General features: G+C 55.2%; 1 protein-coding gene across 1 annotated transcript; it reads right to left on the bottom strand.

The window, feature by feature from the left end:
* Positions 1-1,558: 1,558 nt before the first annotated feature.
* Positions 1,559-17,452, bottom strand: PDLIM7 (PDZ and LIM domain 7). Its single transcript, XM_038534625.1, is given in 14 exon segments — positions 1,559-1,916; positions 2,073-2,188; positions 2,278-2,293; positions 2,295-2,399; positions 8,753-8,933; positions 9,947-10,184; positions 10,339-10,400; positions 11,346-11,382; positions 11,544-11,680; positions 12,341-12,459; positions 12,979-13,009; positions 13,091-13,242; positions 16,297-16,403; positions 17,372-17,452. Coding segments are annotated over 13 exon segments (1,377 nt in total). The 5' UTR covers positions 16,393-16,403; positions 17,372-17,452; the 3' UTR covers positions 1,559-1,829.
* Between the last annotated feature and the right edge of the window lie 5,822 nt (positions 17,453-23,274).

The raw sequence follows: 23,274 nt of genomic DNA, 5'->3' as shown, positions 1-23,274 counted from the left end.
GACATAGGCAGAGGGAGAAGCAGGCTCCATGCACCGGGAGCCCGACGTGGGATTCGATCCCGGGTCTCCAGGATCGCGCTCTGGGCCAAAGGCAGGCGCCAAACCGCTGCGCCACCCAGGGATCCCTCTGGGCATCAATTATAAGCATCTGTGGCCTCCCTGGTCCTGTCCCAAACTCATTCCTGAATTGAATCTGAGGTGAACATGGACTTGAATCTTCATCTGCTTCCTGTCTTTGTCACATAAATGTCCCACCCCACCCAGTCACAAACATTCATTGGGCATCCACTCTGTGCCAGGTGCTGTTCTAGGCTCTGGCAAGATGTGATGAAAAGAATACAGAGAGCTCTGCACTCATGCTCTGGGGTTCCTCAGAACACAAGAGAGGCTGTCTCTTCCCTTGAGAAGGACGTGCCCAAGGACCTATTAAGAATGCCAGCAACTAAAAAAAATAAAAAATAAAAAAATAAAAAATAAAATAAAAAAAAAAGAAGGCCAGCAACTTCAGACATGCTAAATAAAGGTCCTCAGGCCACGCTGTCCTGGCCCGAGTTGGGGCCCTCTCCTCAGTCTCTCTCCTGTCCAGGCTTGAGGAGAGAGAGATGATAATTCTCCTATGATGGTGGGGGCATCAGGGGGCAGCAGGAAGCTCCAGAGAAGGATAGGGCCACCACCAGAGCCTCCAAGTTTTGAGACAGCAGGCAGAAGGGAGCTTCCAAGGGGCACTTGCTGATGAAGGGTGCTCAGTGCCAGCCAGTCCAGGCCCATGTGGCCATCTGCAGGTCTGGCATCTAGCCTGGTTAGTGGCTCAGGAGCTCTGAAAACTTAGGTCTCCTAACCTGCCATCTCTACAGTAAGGGTAGATGCCTCACAGGGTAGCTGGGAGGATGGCATGAGATGATGTGAGCAATGGCTGGTATATTCCAGATGCAGAGCAGAGTTGCCTTCATGCCCCTCCTCACCCCTCATCCTTCAGGCCCCCACTCTAGGCTCCCTGGGACTTATCACCGGGTCCCATCTCTGCCAAGTCACTTTCTGTTCCTCCCTTTCCGTGGCCCCTGCCCTTCCTCCGACTCCCTCTCCTTCTGTCCTCCTTGCTCACAGCTCTCAGAGCTCTTTTACAATACAGATTTGAACTGGCTGCTTCACTGTTTCATACTCTTCTGTGCCCTGCCACTCCCACCCCACCCACAAGATACAGTCCAGCTCCTTCACTGGTCACTTGTGGCCTTCCAGAACCTGGGGGCTGTGCTCTGCGGGGGGGTGCTCTGCTGTGGCATTGGGCTGTTGCCTCTGGGCCTTCACCCTGGCTGTCACTGTTTTTCACTTCCCATCTCTGCAGATGTACCTCCGAGCCAATCCATATCAGGCACCCCCACTTGTGTGGGTGCTGGGGCCCAGCAAAGGGGATCTCCCTTTACCTTCTCCCGCTGACCATGTGCTATCCAAGTCCCCATCACTAGGGTGACCAGGGTGGCCAGCCCTGGGAAAACCATCTTGACCTCCACCCTGCTGTGTGCCTCAAATCCCACCTCTCCTACGCACAGGTAGAGGCACATGCAGGACACAGCTGGATACAGCTTTATTGTGGCAGTGGATGTGAGCAGGGGTTGGTGTGGTCAGCACCAGTGTGTGGAGGGAGTGGGAGGAAATGGAGGGAGTGCGGGGAAATGAAGGGGATGGGGCAGGGCCCAGGGAACCCCAGGCTCAGGCCAGGAGTTGGGGTTGGGGTGACCTTTGCCAGCCCTATCCAGAAATCTGGGCCGATGACTCCAGAACTGGAGCTCCCTCTGGCTGGGCTGGATGAGGCAGCAGTGGACAGGAGGGACTCACACATGGGAGAAGGCATGGCTCTTGCAGAGGGGCTTGTCCTTCTTAGAGTAGAAAGTCTTTCCTTCCAGGTTGATCTGGCATATCTGAGGACAGCCAAGGTCAAGCCACGTGGGGTTGGGGGTGGCAGTAGAGCCCCTTTCCCAACTCTCATGAATTCCAGAGGCAGGGAGTGGGAGGGAGGCTGGTGAGGAACACAGGGCGAGGGGGTGGGACCTGAGTCCAAGGTTGGGGGCACTCACCGCACACACAAAGCAAGTGTCGTGCCAGCTGAAGCCCAGTGCCTCCAGGAAGCGGTCCCCAGCATCGATCTTGAAGTCACAGCCCCGGCATTTCGTGCCAAACATCTTCTCATAGTCTGAGGATGGAGGCAAAGAGTGGGGGCCCTAGGTTCTCGCCTGCCCCACACCCTACCCCTTACCTGTGCCCCCCTCAACCATCCCCTACCTCGCTCGCAGTACGGGTGCCCCTTCTTCCATGTAGAAGGCCCTGTTCCGAATGGGTGTCTTGCAGGCCGCACAGGTGAAACAATGCACGTGCCAGGTCATCTTTAGGGCATGCATGATCTCCTAGGAGGATGGTACAGTCACCAGGCAGCTTGGCCCCTCCTCTCCAGAGCTGGGGACACAGGAAGGCTGGCCGTGGGCCCTCTTCCTTCCCATGGTAAATGTTACATCTGTACAATCACCATTCCTACTCTATCTCTGGCACTGAGGTCTCCCCATTGATGTCCACCATGTCTTTCAGATTTGCCATGTCCAAAGCTCAGCTCATAACCTCTACACCCCAAACCTGCCTCTCTCACAGCTGTTCCTATCTCAGTTGATGGCAACTCCATGCTTCCATTTGCTCAGCTGAGATGCCCCTCTTTATCTCATATGCCACAACAAGTCTGCCAGGAACTCCTGTTGGGTCCGCCTGCATGATGCATCCAAATCCTGACCACTTCTCACTGCCTCCCTCACGTGGGAGGTAGGCCTCAGAGATCCCTGGCTTGAGTGACTGTACAAAACTGACCTCTGAGCTCCTCCTTCTGCCCCTTCAGACAGATATCAACCAGAACAAATCCACATTCCCCTCTGCTTGAATCCCTGCCTACCCTACATTTCCCTCTGGCCTATGTATCCTCTGCTCTCTCTACGTGGCCTCTTGCCCATGGCTGACGCACCCAGCAGGTCACTCTTGGGGCTTCACACCGGCTGTCCCCCCTGTCCGGGCTGTGTACCCCTGGTATGTCCCAAGTCTCACTGCTCACTGCCTTCAAGTTTCTACTTCAATGTCCCCCTCTCCATGAGGCCTGTTCTGACACCACCAGTTAATACTTCCAATCTGCTCTTCCAATGCCACATTCCCAACACCTTTAACTCTGTTCTCAATGCTTAACAGCTCTTACTAACACAGCAGCAGGTGATTTACTTATTGTATCTATTGCTTATCGTCTTCCTCTCTTCCCTTCTTCCTACTCAAATGTAAGGTCCAGGAGGGAATGAGACATGACTGTTCTAGGAGCTGATATAGTGCAACAGTGCCTATCCCCAGGGGTGCTCATCAACAAATGTTCGGGAATTAACCTGCTCCACTGGACTGGGGAGGAAGCAGAGGCTGGGGGCGGGCGGGGCGTTCTGTGTACTCCCTGGGCCTGGGCTGTCAATCCTGGGGACCTCTGAGCCAACCAGGGCCGGCAGTATTCAGATCTAGAACAGGCAGAGGGCAGTGTGGGGCTTCAGGGTGGGCCAGATCTGTGGGTCCCACCAGGCTCTGCTTCTTAGCTAGGTAACTTGGCCAATGACATCACCCTCTCTTGACACTTGGTTCCTTCCCTTGTGAACTGGGAACCTAATCCCAGCCTTGAAGGTTGTTGTAAGGATGGCCCTAGATTTGAGGCTGGGGGTCTCAGACTCTATGCCTGCTGAGGGCAGGTAGTGGACTCAATGGGGCAAGGTGTAGTTGGGGAGCACCTGTTTCTGCCTGTAGGGATGGTGGTGACCAATTCATGGAAGCGATGCCTGGAAAGCTCAGGTTGAAATCTAGCTGTTGAAGTGAAATCTGACTCTCAAATACTGCCCATTAATTTAAAATGAAACTGTATACCAAGCAAGACACGTGGGCAGCATGTAGCTCTCAGATGGCCCATCTGTGCCCTCTGCATCTATGTCATATCTCACATACACCTCACAATCACCCTGGCCAGGAAGTTACTGACATCACTTTAGCGAGGCCCAGGGAAAGCGAACTGCACCAGGTCACATAGTCAACAGATGGCAGAAATGGGTTCTATGCTCAAGTCCAGCTACTCCAAAGCTGGCTCTTCCTATTGCCTGATGTTGCCTCTTTTCAAGAAGTAGAAAAAAGCTCCAGGGACAGGAACCTGGCTGCAAGCTGGTAGGACAGGGGGCTTGGGCAAAAACTTGGGCTGTCCAGAGGTGGGTCCAGTGTATGTGTGAGCAGAGAGGCAGCTTTCTGCTGGTATTCAGAAGAACTGGGAAGCCAGTTATCAATATTTATTTGATGCCCTTATTTCCTAAATCTGCCTCTCCTATCTCCACAGCCCTGACCCAGGCCCCAGTCGCCTGTTCCCCTTCTCTCTCCCCTTGCCCAGAGGAAGCTTGCTGCAGCATAGCTGACCTCATCAGCCTCAGCTCCAAACTCCTAACACAGCCCCCACTCACCTCTTCTGCCTCATCTCACACCCTTCTCAGGTGTTACCTTGTGACACAAGCTATTCCTTCTGCTTGGAGTACTCTCTCCTGATCCTTCTTTAAGCTAATTCCTACTCATTTTTAAAGTTCAGCTTAGAAAAAAAATAAAATAAAGTTCAGCTTAGACAGCACTTCCATCCATTCCTTCAAACATTCACTGATTGCCTCCTATATGTGGAGCACAATATAAAGCAAAATAGCCCTGGCCCCAGCACATGGAGTTCACACCTGGGGAAAGATGGGACAAAAGACTGGGGCTTAGTGAGCAAACTGTGGGGGACTTGGCCTGGTGAAAGAGTAGGTATCAGAGAAGATGGCTATCATTTCCTGAGGAAATGATAGGAGACCCACATGAGAAGGAACAAGGTATAGAGGGTGCTAAAACAGTATTCCTAGAGGAGAGGACAGACTGTGCAAGGGCCCTGTGGGAAGAGAAATAGCACAGTGGCAAATGAAGTGGCCCACATGGCTGGAGCACTGGAGAGGGGCTAGTGGTGAGAGGTGAGCCTTAAGAACATGGGGTTTCTAATGGTCCCCAAACCAGGGTAGGTCACCTTTAATGTGTCCCTCACGCTCTGCAGCTTCCTTCCAACTCCACTGAAACTATCTGATTGCTCCATGTTTCTCTCCCCATGTTCCATGCTGATTTCCCAGGGCAGGCACAGTTCTGAGCTCTGGGTGCTGACAGGGAACGGCACTCCTTGCAGGGCAGGTAAGGCTTCTCCCCCTTACCTTACCCCCAGGATGAGGTGAGGGCTTTCTAGAGTTTGTCAGGCTGTGAGTCCCTGCAAGAGGGGAAGCTAGGGGCCCCTGGACCTCTGGGGAACATTACCCTGGGCTGGGTAGGAGAGGTTTGCCATCCAAGGCTTACTCCAGGACCTGGGAACCAGCTAGGCCCTATAAGGCTTGGCTCCTCATCTGTGCCTGGGTGATAACACTGTCCACTCAGGACAGAGGTGCAGCAGGACAAGAGTGCAGTGTAACACAGGGCAGTCCTCGAACAGAATGGCCTTGATTTGTGGACATCCAGCTCAAGAAAGGTCCTGGAATCCAGCCCATTCTCTTAGAGCAGTCCAATAGGGTGTGGCCCAGGCTGGCAGGGAAATGACTGTGATCTGGGCCAAAATTCCCTCACCTGGAAGCTGGGAATAACCAAACTGACTTCCTATAGTAGGACTGTGAAGCTGGATACCCACACACTGTAAGTGCCCCACAACACAAACTGTCATTACAATGACAAAGACTGTGATAATACCCATTCCCCCCTTCTTGTCCACTGATGGAATCTCCATTCTTTGCCGGGCACATGGCTGCCCCAAATAGCTGGTCTTTCCCAGCCTCTCTTGCAGCTCAGTATGGTCATGTGACTGAGATCTGGCCAACGGGATGGAAGCATAGCATTGGGTGGCAGCATCTTCTCAAGATAGCTGCCATGGGCCCTCCATCCCTTCATCCCCTTCCGGCTTCCCGCTGGCTGAAACGTGGCAATTTTAGTTGAGGTTCAAGAGTCATGTTGGACTATGAGTGTTAAGTAAGCCTGTGCTAAGAATAGCTGAGGAACAAGATACAGAAAACCAGATCTGCCTGTTAGTCCCAGAATGCCCACCTCTGCACTTTCTTAGGTGGGAAATAAGCAGCCAGTGTTTTAAGTTTTATACCGCTCGTGGTCAAGGTTCTCCTTACTGATATGAACATTACCACAGGGCTCCCTGGCCACATTTGGCAGCTCTGTATCTAGAAATAGGAGAAGCAGTAATGTCAGGAAGAGCCCAAGCTGGGAGTCAACAGTCCTGGGGCCACACCAGCTTAGCCCTCATCCTGTGCAGCCTTGGGCGGTTTCTGCCCCTCTCTGGGCTTCAGTTTCCATACATAGGCGACAGGAACCCCTTTAGCTTTTCGCCCTGCCTGTTCTGCCCCTGCTTCCTCTGGCTGTGCCTTGACCCCTGGCACCCTCTGAGTCCTCCCCGCCACTAGGAGCTCCTGGGGGCGGGGCCCAAACCTGTTACTTCATGAGGTGTCCTGGAGAATGGGGCACTACGTGGCACACCGTCCACACTTAATAAGAGAACGAATGGGGGAAGGAAGATGGCCCTTCCCTCTTTGCTCATGACATACTGACCCAAGTCCCAAGCCTGGTTCCCATCAGCATCTAGGTTGCCCTGCAGAAAACATGGCCAGGCTCTGCTGTGTGTTCAGCCTTAGTGGGAAGAACAGGAGTTTGATCAGAAATTTGTGTCTGGGGCAGCCCAGGTGATTCAGCAGTATAGTGCCGCCTCCAGCCCAGGGTGTGATCCTGGAGACCCGGGGATCGAGTCCTGCATTGGGCTTCCTGCATGGAGCCTGTTTCTCCCTCTCCCTGTGTCTCTGCCTCTCTTTCTCTCTCTCTCATAAATAAATAAATAAAATCTTAAAAAAAAAAAAAAGAAATTTGTGTCTGGATTTCTGGCTTCACCACTGCATAGTCCTAGGCCCTCCAGGAACGCTGAGTTATCTTTCAGATCTCCTGTCCTCTCGTGCACTGGAGATGGCAGATCCTGTGGGTTAGCCTCCTCAAAGCCTGTCACAACCCCCTTCCTTTTTGCCTTCCTCTCTTACAGGAGATGAAGTCTAAGATACTGGGTTTGCCAACTTCCCCTGCAGTCCAGGTGCTCCTAGGATAACAATGCCAAACACTGGGATAAAGATGCAAGTTCCCAGTTTTTCTTCCAGAGTCAAAAACAAAACCTTGTTAAAATAATGCCATTTGGCTCTTCCCTCTCCTTTCTGTCTGCAACAAGAATATAAGGCCTGGGGCTGGCAAACAAGATAAAATAGGCTTGGGGACAAGGCTTTACAAGTCGCTAAGCATTTTGGAGCCAATAGCAGGAAAAGCCTAAGGACATCCTTGAGCTGGAATGCTTGTGACTGAAGTAAATAACCTGTTTTGTTGAGGTTTTATCCTTGTAGATGAATGTAAGCCCACTGACAGCCACTGTGATCAGGGTGGACCTACACTCTTCAGGTAACGTTTTATTTCAGGGAACCAATCCTTCCTCCCTCTGTCTGTGGTTTGGGTGGGACCACCTGACCACTGCTTTGGTGGATGCTCCCCAGGCCTGGCTAGTCTTGGTCTAGAGATGGGCACGTGACACAAGCTATTCCAGTGAACACCAGCACTGGGACCCTCACTGCGCCAGCTGGCACAGGGGTGCTTCTATTCTCTCTGTAGTGCTAGGCTGGAGAGATGTAACCCTGGAGCCACCATGGCACCATCTTTGCCACCTTCCAAGGAAAAGTGTGCAGGGAACGAAGCCAACACAGACAAAAGCAGAGGCAAGTGATGAGAAAAGTCCTGATGGCTTCAAGACCTGCACGATGACCTGGGCTTGGAGGTAGTGCCCCATGGGCTTTCTGACTGTTTGAACAAGCACATATACCTCCCACTTTTCAAAAGTGAGTATTATACCACTTTGCTTTTGTGACAGACCCACTAACTGAAAGAAATCTGAAAAGGAATTTTGCTTTTACCAACAAACGGTGAAAAGTGAAAAAGAGTGTTTAGCATTTGTCTTGCAGTGAGCCACTACAGAGGTGGTACATGCCCCTTACCGGAGCAGGTGCCCTGGGAGCCACACTCTGTACCCCAGCACCGCGCCACCCCAGCACCAGGCCACCCCAGCATTGTGTCATCCCAGCACTAGGCCACCCTGCATCAGGCCACCCCACACCAGAGCACCCCAGCACCGCACCACCCCAGCATCAGGCCACCCAGCACCAGGCCACCACAGCTCCAAGCTGTGTCTGTGAGCATCTGTGCTTTCTCTCAATTTACTTTGTGCATCTGTGAGCAAGATGTGTCCTCAGGTACCAGAAGAATGTATAAGAGATTATTTTTTGGGTCTGGGAACACTCAGATTTCCTTCCATATGAATTAACAGTACTTGCTTCTTCACTTTATGCTATTTTGGCTTGTGAAAGTTTCCACAGGAACACTCTACTTTCAGAGAGCCAGGGACACTTGGACACTCTTGTTTGCTGGAGCCCCTCTGAGTAGGGTTTTAGTCATTTGTGAGGAGGATCTTGGTTAACATAAAATGAGGCTAATATTGCATCCTGTTTATTAAGATGCTAAGGATCCAAAGGAGAGGGGAGAGGCCCAAGGCCTGAGTTCCTCTGTAGTAATCTTTTGATGCTGACAGAGTCAGATTCACCCTCCCACCCACCCACCCACCAGCCCCACTCACGCCTGTGATCTTCTTCTTGCACTTGGCACAGCTGGGTGCATAGCGCACATCATAGCAGGGTGGGCAGAAGATGGCACCCTTCTCCTCAAAGAAACCGCCCTCTTCCAGGACCTTCCCACACTGGCTGCACACAAATTCCTCGGGGTGGTAGGCATGGCCCAGCGCAACCAGGTATCGGCCCCTGAGGGGGAGGTGAGGGCAGTAAGAGGGAATGTAGGCAAATGAGGGAGGGGGCCTAGCCAGAGCCCAAGTGGGTTTAGGGAACACCTATTTTGAAGCCTTGAAGGGAAATGCATTCTCCCCATTTTCCAAATAAAGGAGAAATAGGCTTGGGAGGTGACCTGAGTGTTGACACAGTGATGTAGTTGCACTGCTTCGATGACAAGAAATGAGTGACAGAGGCAGTGTTGGAATAAGAAGAAGTATCACACTTGGTGGGGGCTGCTGACTTGGGCCTAATGAGACAAACCAGAGGAACTGGTGCCCTGGGGGCAGGAGGCCCAGAGTGCCTATTGGATCTGAACACCAGGGGGTAACTGAGCCCACCCCGGTGCCACCCTATCTCACCTGCCTAGTCCATCTGGCCTGGGGAGGGGCCGGCAGGTCCCACATAAATGAGGGTGTCTCAAGAAGGGGGTTCTTTGCAGAGCCTAAGAGCTGACAGGAGTCAAGAGCCATGGGACCATAGCTGAGAACTAGCAAGGTTCTTAGAAGCCAGTACACTTGACTCTGGGGGTACTGTATGACCCTGCTGGATCCGAGGCAATAGTGCAGAGAGGGAGGGGCCTTTGGCCTGTCTGCTCTGAGAGCTGAGGGTTGGCAGAGAACAAGTGAACAGGAGGGAGAGCGGGGACGGGGGGCGGGGGGGGGGAACAGGCCCTTTCCTGCCCAGAGAGTGGCCATTCTAGGGGTGCAGCTTGGGTGTGTTGTTGGCACTTCCTCCATTTCAGCAGGCAAAGGGGAAATGCTGATAGAGGCTGACGTGGGGTGGGGTGGGATGGGGGAAACGATGCAGAATCTGAGGACCTAGGCCAGGTCCCTGCCCCCAAATGCAACTGGAAACTAAATCCTTATCCTCCCACAGTGACAGTTGAGATGAGTAGGGAGAGAGTCTGGGGCGCAGAGGTCAGAAAGATGCCAGGGCCAGGCCTCAGGATGGAAAAGGCCAGAGTAGCAAAGGAATAGGCCACCCACCGGATGACCTTGTGGCAGTGGTGGCACACAGGAGTCTTGCCATTGTTGCCACCGCCTGCTCCCGTGCCCCCTCCGGCGGCTGCCTGCACGATGGAGGTGCGGTTCTGCAGAGGTGTGGGTGTGGCTGGCTGGCTGTGCCGGGTCAGCACCGTGCTGGTCTTGTCCGGAGCGTAGCGCTCAGCAAATCCAGGATCCACGGCCCAGGGTGGGCGGCTGGTGGGGCTGAGGGTGGTAGGGCCTGCCGAGGCCAAGGAAAGTGGTTCCAAGGAGGTGCCCAGGGACCCCAAAGGCCAAGGGTTCGAGCCAGGGGTCGAACTTGGAGGGGCCTCCCCCACCTGCATGCCCCTGGAGGCTACCCACCCTTCCCCAGGCCCAAGCCCACTCTCTCTCACCAGGCCAGGGTTCCTGGGGTGTAGCTGAGGCTGGGGCTGGGGCTTCTGTCCTGGGCACCTGGCTGCAAGATCTGCCGTTCAAGGCCCTGTATGGTTGAAGCTCCTGGCATGGCCCCACCCCCCAACCTTGGGCCTGCTGGCCCCATGGGAAATGCTTGGGTGCATGAGAGCTGCTGGGCTGGACTCCAGGTCCCAGAGGAGTAGGTAGGGGTAGGGTAGTGTCTCCTAGCCAGGTTCCAGCCGGCAGGTCTATTGTACAGAGCTGGGAGGTGGAGGGAGTGTGCTCCCTTCTGGGGCAGCTCTTGGGGCTTCCTCATCCCAGAGATCTAGCTCTGATGGCAGGGTCCCCTTTGCCAGGTACCACCCCTCATTGAGACCCAGACTGGCATGGCCCACACCAGGTCTGAACCATGTAACACTCCCAGAGCCAAAACAAATCAAGCCCACAAAGATAGAAGGCAGAGGCAGAGGAAGCGAGGCTGAGAATGTTTATTTCCATGCTTCAGCCAGCACAGACCTGGCAGACAGTAATACTGTAGGGCAAGGAGGGGAGGCAGTGTCAGACAGAGCCAGGCCCTCTGCTAGGCCAGCAAGAGGCTCAGTCCAGGGGCAGGAAAAGAGTGGGTGAGGTAGGCAGAAGCTGCAGTGGCCAGGGGAGGGGGTGCCCCGGTGGGAGGAACAGAAAGAGAGAGGCAGAGAGGGTAGCCGGCCAGTGAGGGCCGGGCTATGACTGCACGTTGAGCACGTGGGCAGAGCGCTGGTGGTGCCAGTCCCGGAGGCGGGTGTAGCGTGGGCTCTGCAGCTCCAGGACATACTTTTCCCTGGGGGGCAGAGAAAGAAGGAGGAAGAAGTAGAAGGAGAGATTGAAGGGAGGAAGGGAGGGATGAAGGAAGGAAAGGAGGAAAATAGAGAGCCCTGGAGGCGGACCCTCAGGTGCAGACACAGGGCAGTGGCTGGAATGGGAGAGGCAGGAGGTGAGAAAGAAGGGCTATTGTCCATCGTTTTACCTTGATTTCTTCAGGTGTTCCTCATCCGGGTCTTGCACTGAGAGAGCAGAGGCAGGCATTGACCGAGAGAAGACAGAGGGCCACCCCAGCCCTGAGCCCTGGCAGAAGGTCACAGGGCACCAGAGCAGGCTCCAGCTGAGCCTAGGCCCAGGCCAGGGGCCAGCAGGAGAGTCTGCCCTGCCCTGGGCTGGCACTTACTGAACTCGGTGCCCGTGAGGTGGGCAAGGATGCGGAAGGAACGGGACTGGCTTGTCCCGGGCCGAGGCCGCCAGTCCTCTGTGTCCTCCATCAGCCGCTGCTTGCTGGCATCTGGGACCAGCGGCCGGAGCGGCTGTCTGTGGGGAGGGTGTGGCTCAGAACCTCACGCAGGAGTGGGCAGTGGGGGCAGCCCCTCCCCAGATTGGTGCATGTGGGTTATGGTGCTGGGAGAGTGGGGGAGGGCAAGGCCAGGGCTGGGAGGAGGGTGGGGTGGGGGGGGTGAGGGAGCTAAATGAGAGGAAATGAGGGTGGCTAAGGTGGGGAGGGACCACCGCCCAGAATGCCAAAAAGAAGGAAGAGAAGGACAGGCAGAGGGGGCTCACTGACTTGTCAGGGGTCTGCACCTGTGAAGGAAATAGACAGATGGACAGATAAAGGGACAAAGGGACAGACACAGGAAGAAAAACGGTAAGGGGTCAGAGTAGCCAGGGGCAAGGCTGCACTGAGTGGGGCTCAGTTACGTGACACCACACCCCAAACCTAGGCCACCAGTTGGGGGGCGCTGCCTGGCTCGGAGCACCCAGGAAGGCTGCGCCTGCCCAGGAGCCACACCCTCAGAGGGGTCCAGTGCCTGCAGCCCCACCCCGGGGTCGCTGCCGCAGGGTTCCAGCCAGGCTGGGGCACAATGCAGACTGAGCAGCAGTGGGCAGCGGGAGCGGGGGCGGGGGCGGGGCAGCGGGGGTGGGGGGGGTGTCGCGCGCACGCGGCATGGGCGTGGGTGGGCAGGACCGACATACCCATTCTGCTGCAGGGCGTTGTCAGCTGGCAGGGGTACCCCAAAGGGCCGGGCTGTCTTGTTGAGGGAGGCGCTGGGTGCAAAGGTGTACCGCGGGGGGTCTGCGGTGGGGGCCAGGGCCTGGGCGGAGACAGAGCCGGGCAGGGCGGGGGAGGGGGGACATGGGGGCGGGCGGGGGGCCGGGGGGTTTGGGGGGGTGCGAAGGGAACTCTGGGCCCAAGGGGGATCCCCCCCCACGCGTGGGAAGGACAGCGGTGCTCCAACCCCCACACCCACACATCTGGCTGGAGGAATGGGGGAGGGAGGACTCAGGTTTCAAGGGGCCCATTTGGGAGGGATGATCTCAGCCCACACGGGCCATAAGGCAGACTAACTGGGGCAAGATGAGTGAGGCTTGTAGCACAGGCCAGCGGAAGGCAGCAGACAGACAGGCAGACATGCGTGGTGCCCAGACCGTGCGGCAGAGCCCAGCCCAACCCCCAGTTTCCCAGACTCTCCCAGCTCTGGCCTCCACCCTCTACTTCCGGCCAGGGATAGGGGTATCAAGGCTCCTTGCTCCGGGGGAGGCCTAGTCAGTCCAGCAGTCCAATCCCACCCTTCCCACCGCCCAAATGGACTGCTCAGATGTCCCCAGCCTACCTTCTGCAGTTTGCTCTGGGCTGGCTGGGCCCTGGAGGAGAAGGGGAAGAGGTTAACAGTGGGCCAGGCCTCAGGGTGCCCCCACCCGCCAAGCAGGCTGGCGCCCTTGTACCTGCTGAGACCTAGGCTCAGGTGCTCCCCACAGGCACGAATCTTGTTCTGGGCTTCAATGTGCGTCAGGCCCCCCGCATTCTCGCCATCTATGCTCAGCACCCAGTCACCCACAGCCACACCGGCCTGTGCAGCTTTGCCTCCAGGAGTGAGCTGCAGACAGATAGAAGGTCACAGGGACCCCAAGCCTCTGCAGACCAAACTGAGGCCAACATTAGTCAACCCTGCTTAAACTGCTCCACTTCTAGAACCTGGAGGCCTCTTCATTCAACATTATCTCTGGGCAGCTGCTGAATACTCAAACAATCCGGGAGGGGTGGGGTTTACCTGAACTTCACAAATACCCCAATCTCCCCGTTTGTTTAGTCATTTGTTCACCTCCCATGACCCTTCTCCCTACAGTGCAGAAAATGCTGTGACATCACCAAGCAGCCACCTTCAGGTTGGGCCCCAAGCTGCTCAGCTCCAACCACAGCCTCTGAGCCCCCTGCTGGCCTCCTGCCCAAGCTGTTTCACCCATCCTCTGGCTTGTGTAAATGGCGAGTTCCTCCATGATACTGCTAGGTGCTCTCACCTCATACTCCCAGCACCCTGTCCTGTGGCCATCTGCAGGGTTCTGCCAGGACCCTCTGAGAGCCAGGAATAGACCCCTGTCATCTCCAGGGACCCTGTGAAGCACTTGAAGAGGACCCATGGTGTCAGCTGGGGCTGTCAATGAGTGTCACCCCGAAGCCTTCAATTGCCACATCACCCTCTCCCCCGGTCTTTTGGGCTCTGCCTTGGGAATCCCTGCTTCCTGTGGCAAATGAGGGGTAATAGGGCTGGCAGTAATGGTCACCACCAGCATGAAGTGAGATTGTCATGAAAGAACCAGGACTTGGCCTTGAAGTTAGGAGGGGCCACCAGCCCTTTGAAAGTCCCAGTGGGGTATTTCCCAGACCCCTGATAGAGCTAACCTTGACAACCCCACTGGGCGCTCTCAGCCCTCTAGTCCAGAGGCAGCAATCTAGAAAGAGGTGGTGCAGCTGTTCATGGGTCTAAGCCCACAGAGCTGCCTCGGCATCTGGCAAGGGGCCTGGCATTAAGTAGACTTCTATGGGGAAGTGCTGGAAGGCAAATTCACATTTTGTAGGTTGGGGGGTAGGACTGCAAGGTACTGTCATGTCCATGACCTCAGGAGGCTCCTCAGGCTTACAGACTGAGCTGAGGCTGGGAGAGGGGAGATAGGAGGTTCTAGAGAGACCTCCAGAAGGCAGAGAGACCAGATGCAGAGACTGACAGCACTAGGGCAAGAAGGGAGAGCTGGCTCTATTTCATGCCTGGGAGGTTAGAAGGGCAAACCAGCTGGGTGCCTCCTTCTTTGCTAAATGATAAGAGCACCTTACATTTATTCAGCACCTAGTATTGTCACATACTGATACTGAATCTTCCAAAAACCAGGAAATGGGAGTCTGAGATTATATGCATTTTGCACACAAGAATAACAGAGAGGTTATGTAACTTGCCTCAAGCTGCTCAGTAAGACGCAAGGCTAGGTCTGATCCTAACCTCAAAGCTCCACTACACTAGGCTACCTCTGCTGAGTGTTGGAACCCAAGTCAGGTCAGCCCACCTAGGACAACTCCCTAAACCCCTGGCTGGGTCTGGGACATAGATCTTTCTCACTTTTAGTTCAATCCAACAACCCCTTATAACGAGCATAGAGAAGTGATACCCTTGAAAGGAAGTGACTTACTCAAGGTCATGCTGAGTCAGTAGAAGGGAAACCTGGTCCAGCCACTCCCTACCCACACAAGCTGGCTCCTGGGAGGTGTGGGCTAAGCCTGAGGTAGAGGTCTTGGGGGGTGGGCAGGAGTAGCTGGCTCCCAGGGAGGGGTAGGGATTTGGGGATGACTTCCTTTCCTGAGTGAGGAGGACAGGATAGAGGAGTGGTCAGAGAGGTAGAGAGAGAAGCAGGAGAAAACCCTGGGTGTGGGGTGGGGGGCTGGAGAGAGAAGCAAGGCAGCCTGAGTAGTCAAGGAGGGGGAAAGCCAGAGAGTTGGACGCTGCATGGGGTAGGGGTGAGTCAGCCTGAGGGCTCTAATGAGCAGCCCAACCCCCAAGTCTCAGACATTACCTCATCTCCCAGGCCTGGGCCCACAGCCAGCCCTAGCCCCTCCCTCCTGGGGTCAGGGGAGAGGGAGGAGCTGACCAGCTCAGAAAAACCCACCCCACCCGCCCACCCACCCACCAGGGCCTAGGTCCAATTCCAGGGCTGGGCTCAGCTTGTGGCCCCACCTACAGCTAGGGCTGCTGACAAGGGTGCTCAGGACCAGAGTGCCCCCAACAGGCCACATCTTAAAGTCCATCCCTCAGGCTACTATGTTGCTCATACCCACCAATGAAGAAATTGAGTCTCAGAGTCCTACAGCCAGCCTTTCTCGGCTCCTCGGACTCTGCTCACCAGTTGGCCATCCCAGCATGGGGCTGCATTCTTGGGCTTATAAGGCAATCCCCTGACACAAGGAGGAGCCAGCCCCTAGCTCCGCCCCTACCAGGGCAGGCCCTCAGGAGCTGACATTAGAACCCTAGAGCCCCATCCCACACTCCTGCTTTGGGTCAGAGGCCACTGCATCCTGAATAGGACCAGTGGATGAAGATGGAGAAATCTCACAGAAGCTGGAAAGTGCTCCCCTCCCCACCAAACTGCAGGCCATCCCAGTGCTTGAATTCAAATCCCTGTTTTGCCATGGAATCACTGAAAAGGTCCCTCTACCTCTCTGAGCCCCGAGTTCCCTCGTCTGGAAAAACAAGATGACAACTGCTATTCCCTAGGCGGCAGTGAGACTGAAGTGAGATCCTGCAGTCAGGAGTGCCCTGGCTGGGGCTTGGCTCCAAGCATTGCTCCTTCAAGCAGCTTAGATACTTCCCAGAGACCTCAGGCTCACCTCCTGCAGAATCGGCATCTCCCTAGGGCCTCAGAGGTGGCCCCATGAGCTTTGTGGAATGGCATCGAGTATGGGGCAGTGGTGGGGAACTGTGGGTGCTCCTCTTCCCATACAAACCTAGTTGGGAATCTTGTGGCAGGTCCAGCACATCTCTGGACCTAGATATCTCCTGCTCTATTGTACCTGCCTCACTCCTGCTCAGACTCCTCCAATCCCCCACTAGAGACCTGAGCACCCAAAGACTGCCGGGGGGGGGGGTCCTCCCCCAACATTGGCTCACCCTGGAGATGGAGAGGGGCACATTGAAGTCCTTGCCCCCCTGCAGCCGAAAGCCCCAAGGTGCGGGCCCCTCCAGCACCACCTTGAAGGAATCCATGGCGCCTGCCCCTAGGAGGAAATAAAAGGTAAGCCAACAGCATGATGGGTGTGCAGGCAGGCCCAGCTCTAGAAACCAGCCTTGGACCGGTGCCAGGCAGGCACGAGCAGCCGCTGAACACAGCCAGGGCATCAGTAGGTGGGCACCTTGTCAGGTGTCGCTGGGTTTCTGGCTGGCAGAGCTCATTCTGGAAAAGTCGGAGCAACCCGTCTTCCCCGGGGACTGGTATGATGAGGGGTTCCCCTCATTCAGTCGAAGTTCTTTGCATTCAGAAATGGGCTGCAGGGCTAATTTGACACGGTCTCCCCTCAAAGCCAGCCTGAAGCCTCGGACAGACAGCGGGTGAGACAGCGCGTGAGTCGGCCGGCGGCCCTCTCCCCCGCCCCCGGGTCTCGACAGGCAGGCCGCGCTGAGGCCCGCTCGGACTATATAAGGCGTGTAAGCTGACACTGTGCGGAGCCGGCGGAGGGAACGCTCGGGGGCTCGGGACGCGAGGGGGAGGGGTGGAAGGGAGGCGGCTGGAGCGGGTCCTAGCCGCTCCCGGGCGGTACAAGCTGATGAGGGCTCCTGTGCTCTGGGGGCGACCGGGCGGGGCCGCGGCCCCCGTGGAGATCGGTGAGGTCTAGGACCCCAGAGCGTGGCCAGGGAGGGGATTCAATCAGGAGCCCTGTGGGGGTGGCCCCTCCCACACAGGCCCAACACTATCCCGGCGTGACTCAGTTTCCCCCGTCCCTCCCCCGCCCCAGGCCCCATGCATTGGCCGAGTCCCGGGCGCAGGGAGCAGCGCAGGCGCCAACCAGCCCGTGCCGCGGCGGGCTTCGCCACAGGAAGGCGGGGGCGGGGGGGGCGGGGGGGGCGGGGGCCCAGGCTCGCGGGAGGAAGCGCAGCGCGGCCTCGACTCCACTGCCCTTCGTGGTCCCTCGCAGGCTCCCGCCCTCGGCCTGGCCTAGCCCGAGACGCCCCGCGCGGTCGCCAGTACCTGCTCCGCCCCGCCGAGGCGCCGCTCGGTGGCCGGCCCCGAGGAGCCGCGCTGGGATCCGCCGCCGGGCTCTGACCCCGCCTCCGCGGCCGCCGCCCGCTTTGAGCCCGCGGAAGTGGGCGGAGCCAGAGGCCACGCCCCGTCGAAGTCCCGCCCGCGTCCGGCCTCCTGCGGCGGCGAAGCCCCGCCCAACCCTCCCGCCCCGCCCAATCACCGAGTCCCGTTCTGCCTCGAGCTGGAAGGCCGGGGCGGGACCCCTGGTGGGGCGGGGTCTGGGCTGCGGCTCGCCTAGTTTGGGAGTCCGCGAGCAGCTCGCCCAGCCGCTTGCGCCTCCTCTGGCAGAGCCGAAAGAAAGCGGCCTTGGAAATCAAACAGACCTGGACATCTTGAATCTTGGTTTCCTCCTCGGAAAAATGGGGCAATAATACTCGCCTTGCAGGTCCATCGTGACCTATAGGCATTGGTTGGCATAAGGTGCAAGCCATCCGCGGCTCCAGAATTTTTAAATCGGAGTGACTTATGGGTGTGGAGCGTCTCGAGGTGGGGTCCGTTGAGGTGGGACAGGGGAATCTGGAAGCTAGGTTTGTAGAACCCTCTAGAGAAGGCAGAAAATAATGGCAGGGGCAGACAGAGTTGCAGGGAGCCCCTGGCTTGGCTCTGAGCCTGACCTTTGGGCCCTTCCACTTCCTGACTCCGGGCAGCCCTGCAACGACCCCACACTCTTGAAATGGTCTGTTGCCCGGTACTCTATTCCTGAGAAGGCAGCACTGCAGTGCGGATGTAACAGGACGACTTTAGCAGGGGTGTCAGAGTCCCCACTTTGTCACTAAGGTCATCCCGGGCAGCTAGCACAGGTGGCAGGGAAAACTGAGCAGAAACAGCAGGGTGTGGGTGAGTGAGTGGGCGTCGACCCCTCAGCTCCCTCTAGGGCATGGTTGCTGCTCTTCTCCGCACTCTGCCGTCATCACATTATCCTCTCCTCCTGCGTCATTCCTCCCACTACACAAACTTCTGGAAAAGTTATCTTTAAAGGGACGCCTGGGTGGCTCAGTCGTTGAGCCTCTGCCTTCCACCCAGGTCCTGATCCTGCCTGGAGTCCCCGACCGATTGAGTCCCACATCGGACTCCCCGCAGGGAGCCTGCTTCTCCCTCTGTTTCTCTCTGTGTGTCTCTCATGAATAAGTAAAATCTTTTTTAAAAAGTTATCTTTAGGGATCCCTGGGTGGCGCAGCGGTTTGGCGCCTGCCTTTGGCCCGGGGCACGATCCTGGAGACCCGGGATCGAATCCCATGTCGGGCTCCCGGTGCATGGAGCCTGCTTCTCCCTCGGCCTGTGTCTCTGCCCCTCTCTCTCTCTCTCTGTGTGTGACTATCATAAATAAATAAAAATTAAAAAAAAAAAAAATAAAAAGTTATCTTTAAAGAAGTCCTCTCTTGGGATCCCTGGGTGGCGCAGCGGTTTGGCGCCTGCCTTTGGCCCAGGGCGCGATCCCGGAGATCGGGTATCGAGTCCCACGTCGGGCTCCCGGTGCATGGAGCCTGCTTCTCCCTCTGCCTGTGTCTCTGCCTCTCTCTCTCTCTCTCTCTGTGACTATCATAAAAAAACAAAAAAGAAAAAGAAATCCTCTCTTGACTCCACCTCCCCTCCAAATACTGCTCTTTTATTCTACTCCTTTAGAGAGTAAAATTTCTCAAAGGAGTTGTCTATAGCCCTGTCTGCATTTGCTTTCCTCCTGCTCTTTCTTGAACTTGCTCCAGTCAGGCCATTGTTTCCACCAGTCCTCTGAATTAATTCCCTCTTCTCATGGTCTCCAGTGACCTCAAGGGTACCAAGTCAGTGGGGATTTCTCAGCTGTCCTTTTACCCTGCCTGGCAGTAGCACTGGTTCAGGTGCCTTTCCCCTGCCCCTGGCTTCAGACCTCCTTGTGCCGCTGGCTATTCCTTCTCCACCTCCTTTGGCAGCTCCGCATCTGCCTCCTAACGTGACCATGAGATGTTCTGTTCCCTGACTACATTCATTCACTGGGATTCCATCTCGTCCTGTGACTATCAATAACACCTATATGCTAAGGACTCCCAAGTTACATGCCCAGTCTTGACCTCTCTCCCCAAATTCCAGGCTCTGATATCCGACATCCTATCCAACCTCTGTGTAGAGGTCTAGATATCTCGATTCATTATATCCTAATTTAAACCTGTGATTTTCCACCTCTCTAACTTCTTCCTCACCTTAGTAAATGGCATCACCATTCATCCACCTGATCCAGCATCAACTATGACATTATCTTTCCCTTCTCTGTTCTACCCTAGATTCTGCAAATTCTACCTAGAGAATATGTTCCATATCTGGTCACTGCTGTAAACTGTTGTCTCAGCCATTTGTCTTGTGCTGGACACCTTAACAGTCTCCTAAAAGATCTTCCTCCTTCCACCCTTACCTAATCCAGAGTCCATGCAGCAGCTAAGGTGATATTTTTAAAGCAGAGATCACACCATGTCACCCTCAGCTTTTAGCATTCCAGTGGGCTCACGTTGCACTTGAAATAAAACTAAGGTCCTTAAGATGTACATGACATTAATAAGCTGGATCTACTTCCTACCACTCTCCTCCTTGCTCACTCTACTCCAGTCACTCTGGCCTCCTTGCTGTTCCTGCCTCAGGGACTTTGCAGTTATAGCTCCTTCTGCTTGGAAGAGTTTCCCCTGATATCTGAACAACATGCTCTCTCACTTTATTCAAGTGTTGCCTCCTCCAAGGGGCCTTCCCTGATCATCCTATCTAAAACAATAGCCCCTTGACACGTCACTCACATTGGGCACTTAGTCCCTTACCCTGCTTTATTTTTCCCTGTAGCACTTACCACCATCTGACATATCAGGTGCTTGTTTCTTCATTGTCTTTTGTCCTCATTAGAATGTCAGTCCCATTAGAGCAGGGACTTGTCTGTCTTGTCCACCATTTCCCCCAGTGCCTATACACAGTGGATGTGAATGACAGATGAAGGGAGGATGGAGAAAGTGAAGCAGCAAATAGTAAGGAACAAGTGGCAGCCTGGGGGTCCTGGCAGTCCTCCAGCAGATGACCCTAGGGTCCCATTCCTTGGCTTGTGCAAGGCTCAGGCCTGAATGAAGCCACCAATGTTCCCTGCAACCGCAGCCCAAGGGGAGGAATAGGCCCCAGGCTAGGACACAGTGCCCTCTAGTGTCCACAACACCTGCACCTCCAGGATGAGGCCCTAGAATCCTGGAGATTTGCAGACTTTCTCTCTCTCTCTCTCTCTTTTTAAGATTTTATTTATTTATTCATGACAGACACAGAGAGAGACAGAGAGAGAGAGAGATGCAGAGACACAGGCAGAGGGAGAAGCAGGCTCCATGCAGGGAGCCTGACGTGGGACTCTATCCTGGGTCTCCAGGATCACACCCCGGGCTGAGGGCAGTACTAAACCGCTGGGCTACCGAGGCTGCCCCACAGACTTTCTCTTTTATAGGCTGATTGGAATCTCACAAAAACTGCCATAAACCAAAGGGGCTTGGATCTGTAATACAAAAGCATGCCAGACCAGAGACCCGGAGTCCTAGGTTCCAGTTCTGGCCATGACCCTAATTCTCTGGGTGACCTTCAGTGTGTCCTGGGATTTACTGGGCTGTGAAGGGCTGGCTTGCCCTGTGGGGTAGTGGGGTCCTTGCTGCAGCCAACCTGACGGGAGCTTCCTGATCTCAGCTTGCTTTATGGCAGGCAGCCTGATAGATCACGGGAAGACTCTCCCTGTCATAGAGAAGACATTCCCCCGCTTAAGTGGGGCCAAAATCTACCTTCCCATGACTCTAACAACAACATCCATCCAAACTTTTCTCTCTGTGGTCAGCACTGCACAGAACCCCACTGCCCACAACTCCTTTCACACATTGCATTTGGAGAAGTCTTTCAGACCTCCAGAAGTCTAGTGTGCAGTTGGATTCTTAAATCTGGAGTTCAGGGAGACAGGTCTGTGCTGAGATATACCTTTGGGAGTTGTGAGCATTTAGATGGTCTGTGAGATCTGGAGACAGAATTGCCTCACTTAGGGCAATGGTTCTCCACCTTGGACTCATGCCAGAATCATCTGGGAGATTGAAAAACTGGACACTGGTGCCCAGGCCTCACCTAGACCGATGAAATCTCAGCCCTTGAATGCAGGCCCAGTTGTGAGCATTTTTAAAAAAGCTCCAGGTGATTCTGTGTGGAGCCAGGGTTGAGCTGCACTGTGTCTGAAGCCAGAGCCCCAGGCAGAACTCTAGCAACTCTAGCAAGCAAGGAGCCAGCAGAAGCTGGAAAGGAGAGATTCGTGAGGAGGGAGGAAAATCAGGTGAAGATGGTGTTTTAAGAAGGGATGTCAAGCGCTGCTGAGAAGTTGGGGAGGCCATGTTGCTTTTGTTTTGGGGACGAAGCAAGTTGATGATCCCAATAAGAGCGATGTAATGGATCAGTGGGGACCATGGGGAGACTTGAGTTGGCTAAAGGGAGAGTAGGAGAAAGTGGAAATGAAAGCAATCAACGACTCTTTTGAGTAGTTTCACTGTGATGAGGAAAAGGGAACAGGGAGGTGGCTGAAGCAGGAGAGGTCAAAAGTTTCCTTTAAAGATGTGAAATTGGGGGGCCGGGGGGCCCTCAGGTGGTTAAGCATCTGCTTTTGACTCAGGTCATGATCCCGGGATCCTGGGATCGAGCCCCTGCATCATCTGGGCTCCCTGCTCAACGGGAAGTCTGCTTCTCCCTCTCCCCCTGCTTGTGCTCTCTCGCTCCCCATCAAATAAATAAAATCTTAAAAAAGAAAAATAGATGTGAAATTATGGAGCATGTTTGCATGCTGCTGGAAAGGATGATGGTGGTGGGATTTATGGGCTGAGGGGAGGGGATGGCTCAGTTTGCTAAGCTGGGAGAGGCACTGGGGTCAGGGCTTGCCGGCTGTGGAGCAGACACTTCTGTCATTGTCTGGCTGGAGGGAGACAGTGTGGCTGCTGGTGCACTAGTCAGTGAAGTGGTGGTGGGAGGTTGTGGGTGTTCACTTCTGTCAGCTGTGATTTCTCTAGGATTTCTTTGAGATGAGAACGGGTAGGGATGGAGAGGAGAAAGTGAGAAGGTCTCGGGAAGGGAAAAACCCACTCTGGGATGTAGGGTCTCTTGGGAGAGGCTGTTTATCTGAGCTTTAAGATCACAGCATGAGAGAATATGGTCAGCCTGGTTATGTGAAGTTCTCTGGGCATGGCCGTTGCCAGGGTGCAGGCATGGAGGGGAGCTGGGTTTACCTGAGGCTGAGCACTTTGCCAGACAGATAAGACAGAAGAAGAGAGGAACACCAGGGGGTTGCTCCATCGGTGGGGCAAAGAATCGAAGTCAGACAAGGATGGTATGGCAGACAGCAACTGCACCGATGGGAAGGAAAGGGTCATGGAGGTCAGTGTAGCTGAGGCGGAACTTTATGGGCCAGCTAGAGGAAGTAGGCTGGAAGGAATAAAGGAGGTGGCCAGAGGTGGATGCTTGGAAATAAGATGGTGAAGAAAAAAAAAAAAAGGGGGAATAAGATGGTGAAGACGGAGTGGCACTGTCATAAAGAGGTTCAGGATGTGCTATTGGCATGGACTGCTAAGGCAGAGTTGTGGTCAAGGGGCTGGGGGCAAGATTCCTGGGGGCATGATGTTTCTGTGCATGGAGGCCTCAGGGATGGTGGCAGGACTACCATGAGGGCACTACAGTCTTCAAGAGACTTGCTTTATCTCCCTCTGGAATGTGAGGTCCTCGAGAACAGAACCTCAGTCTTATGGGGTACCAGGGTGGCTGGGTGGGTTCAGCGCCCAACTCTTGATTTCTGCTCAGGTCCTGATCTCAGGGTCACAAGATCCAGCCCTGAGTTGAGGCAGCTG

Source organism: Canis lupus, chromosome 4 (genome assembly GCF_011100685.1).
Source record: "Canis lupus familiaris isolate Mischka breed German Shepherd chromosome 4, alternate assembly UU_Cfam_GSD_1.0, whole genome shotgun sequence".
Taxonomy (NCBI): Eukaryota; Metazoa; Chordata; class Mammalia; order Carnivora; family Canidae; genus Canis; species Canis lupus.
The sequence above is the reverse complement of the archived record's forward strand: the minus strand, read 5'-3'. Positions and strand labels throughout refer to the sequence as shown.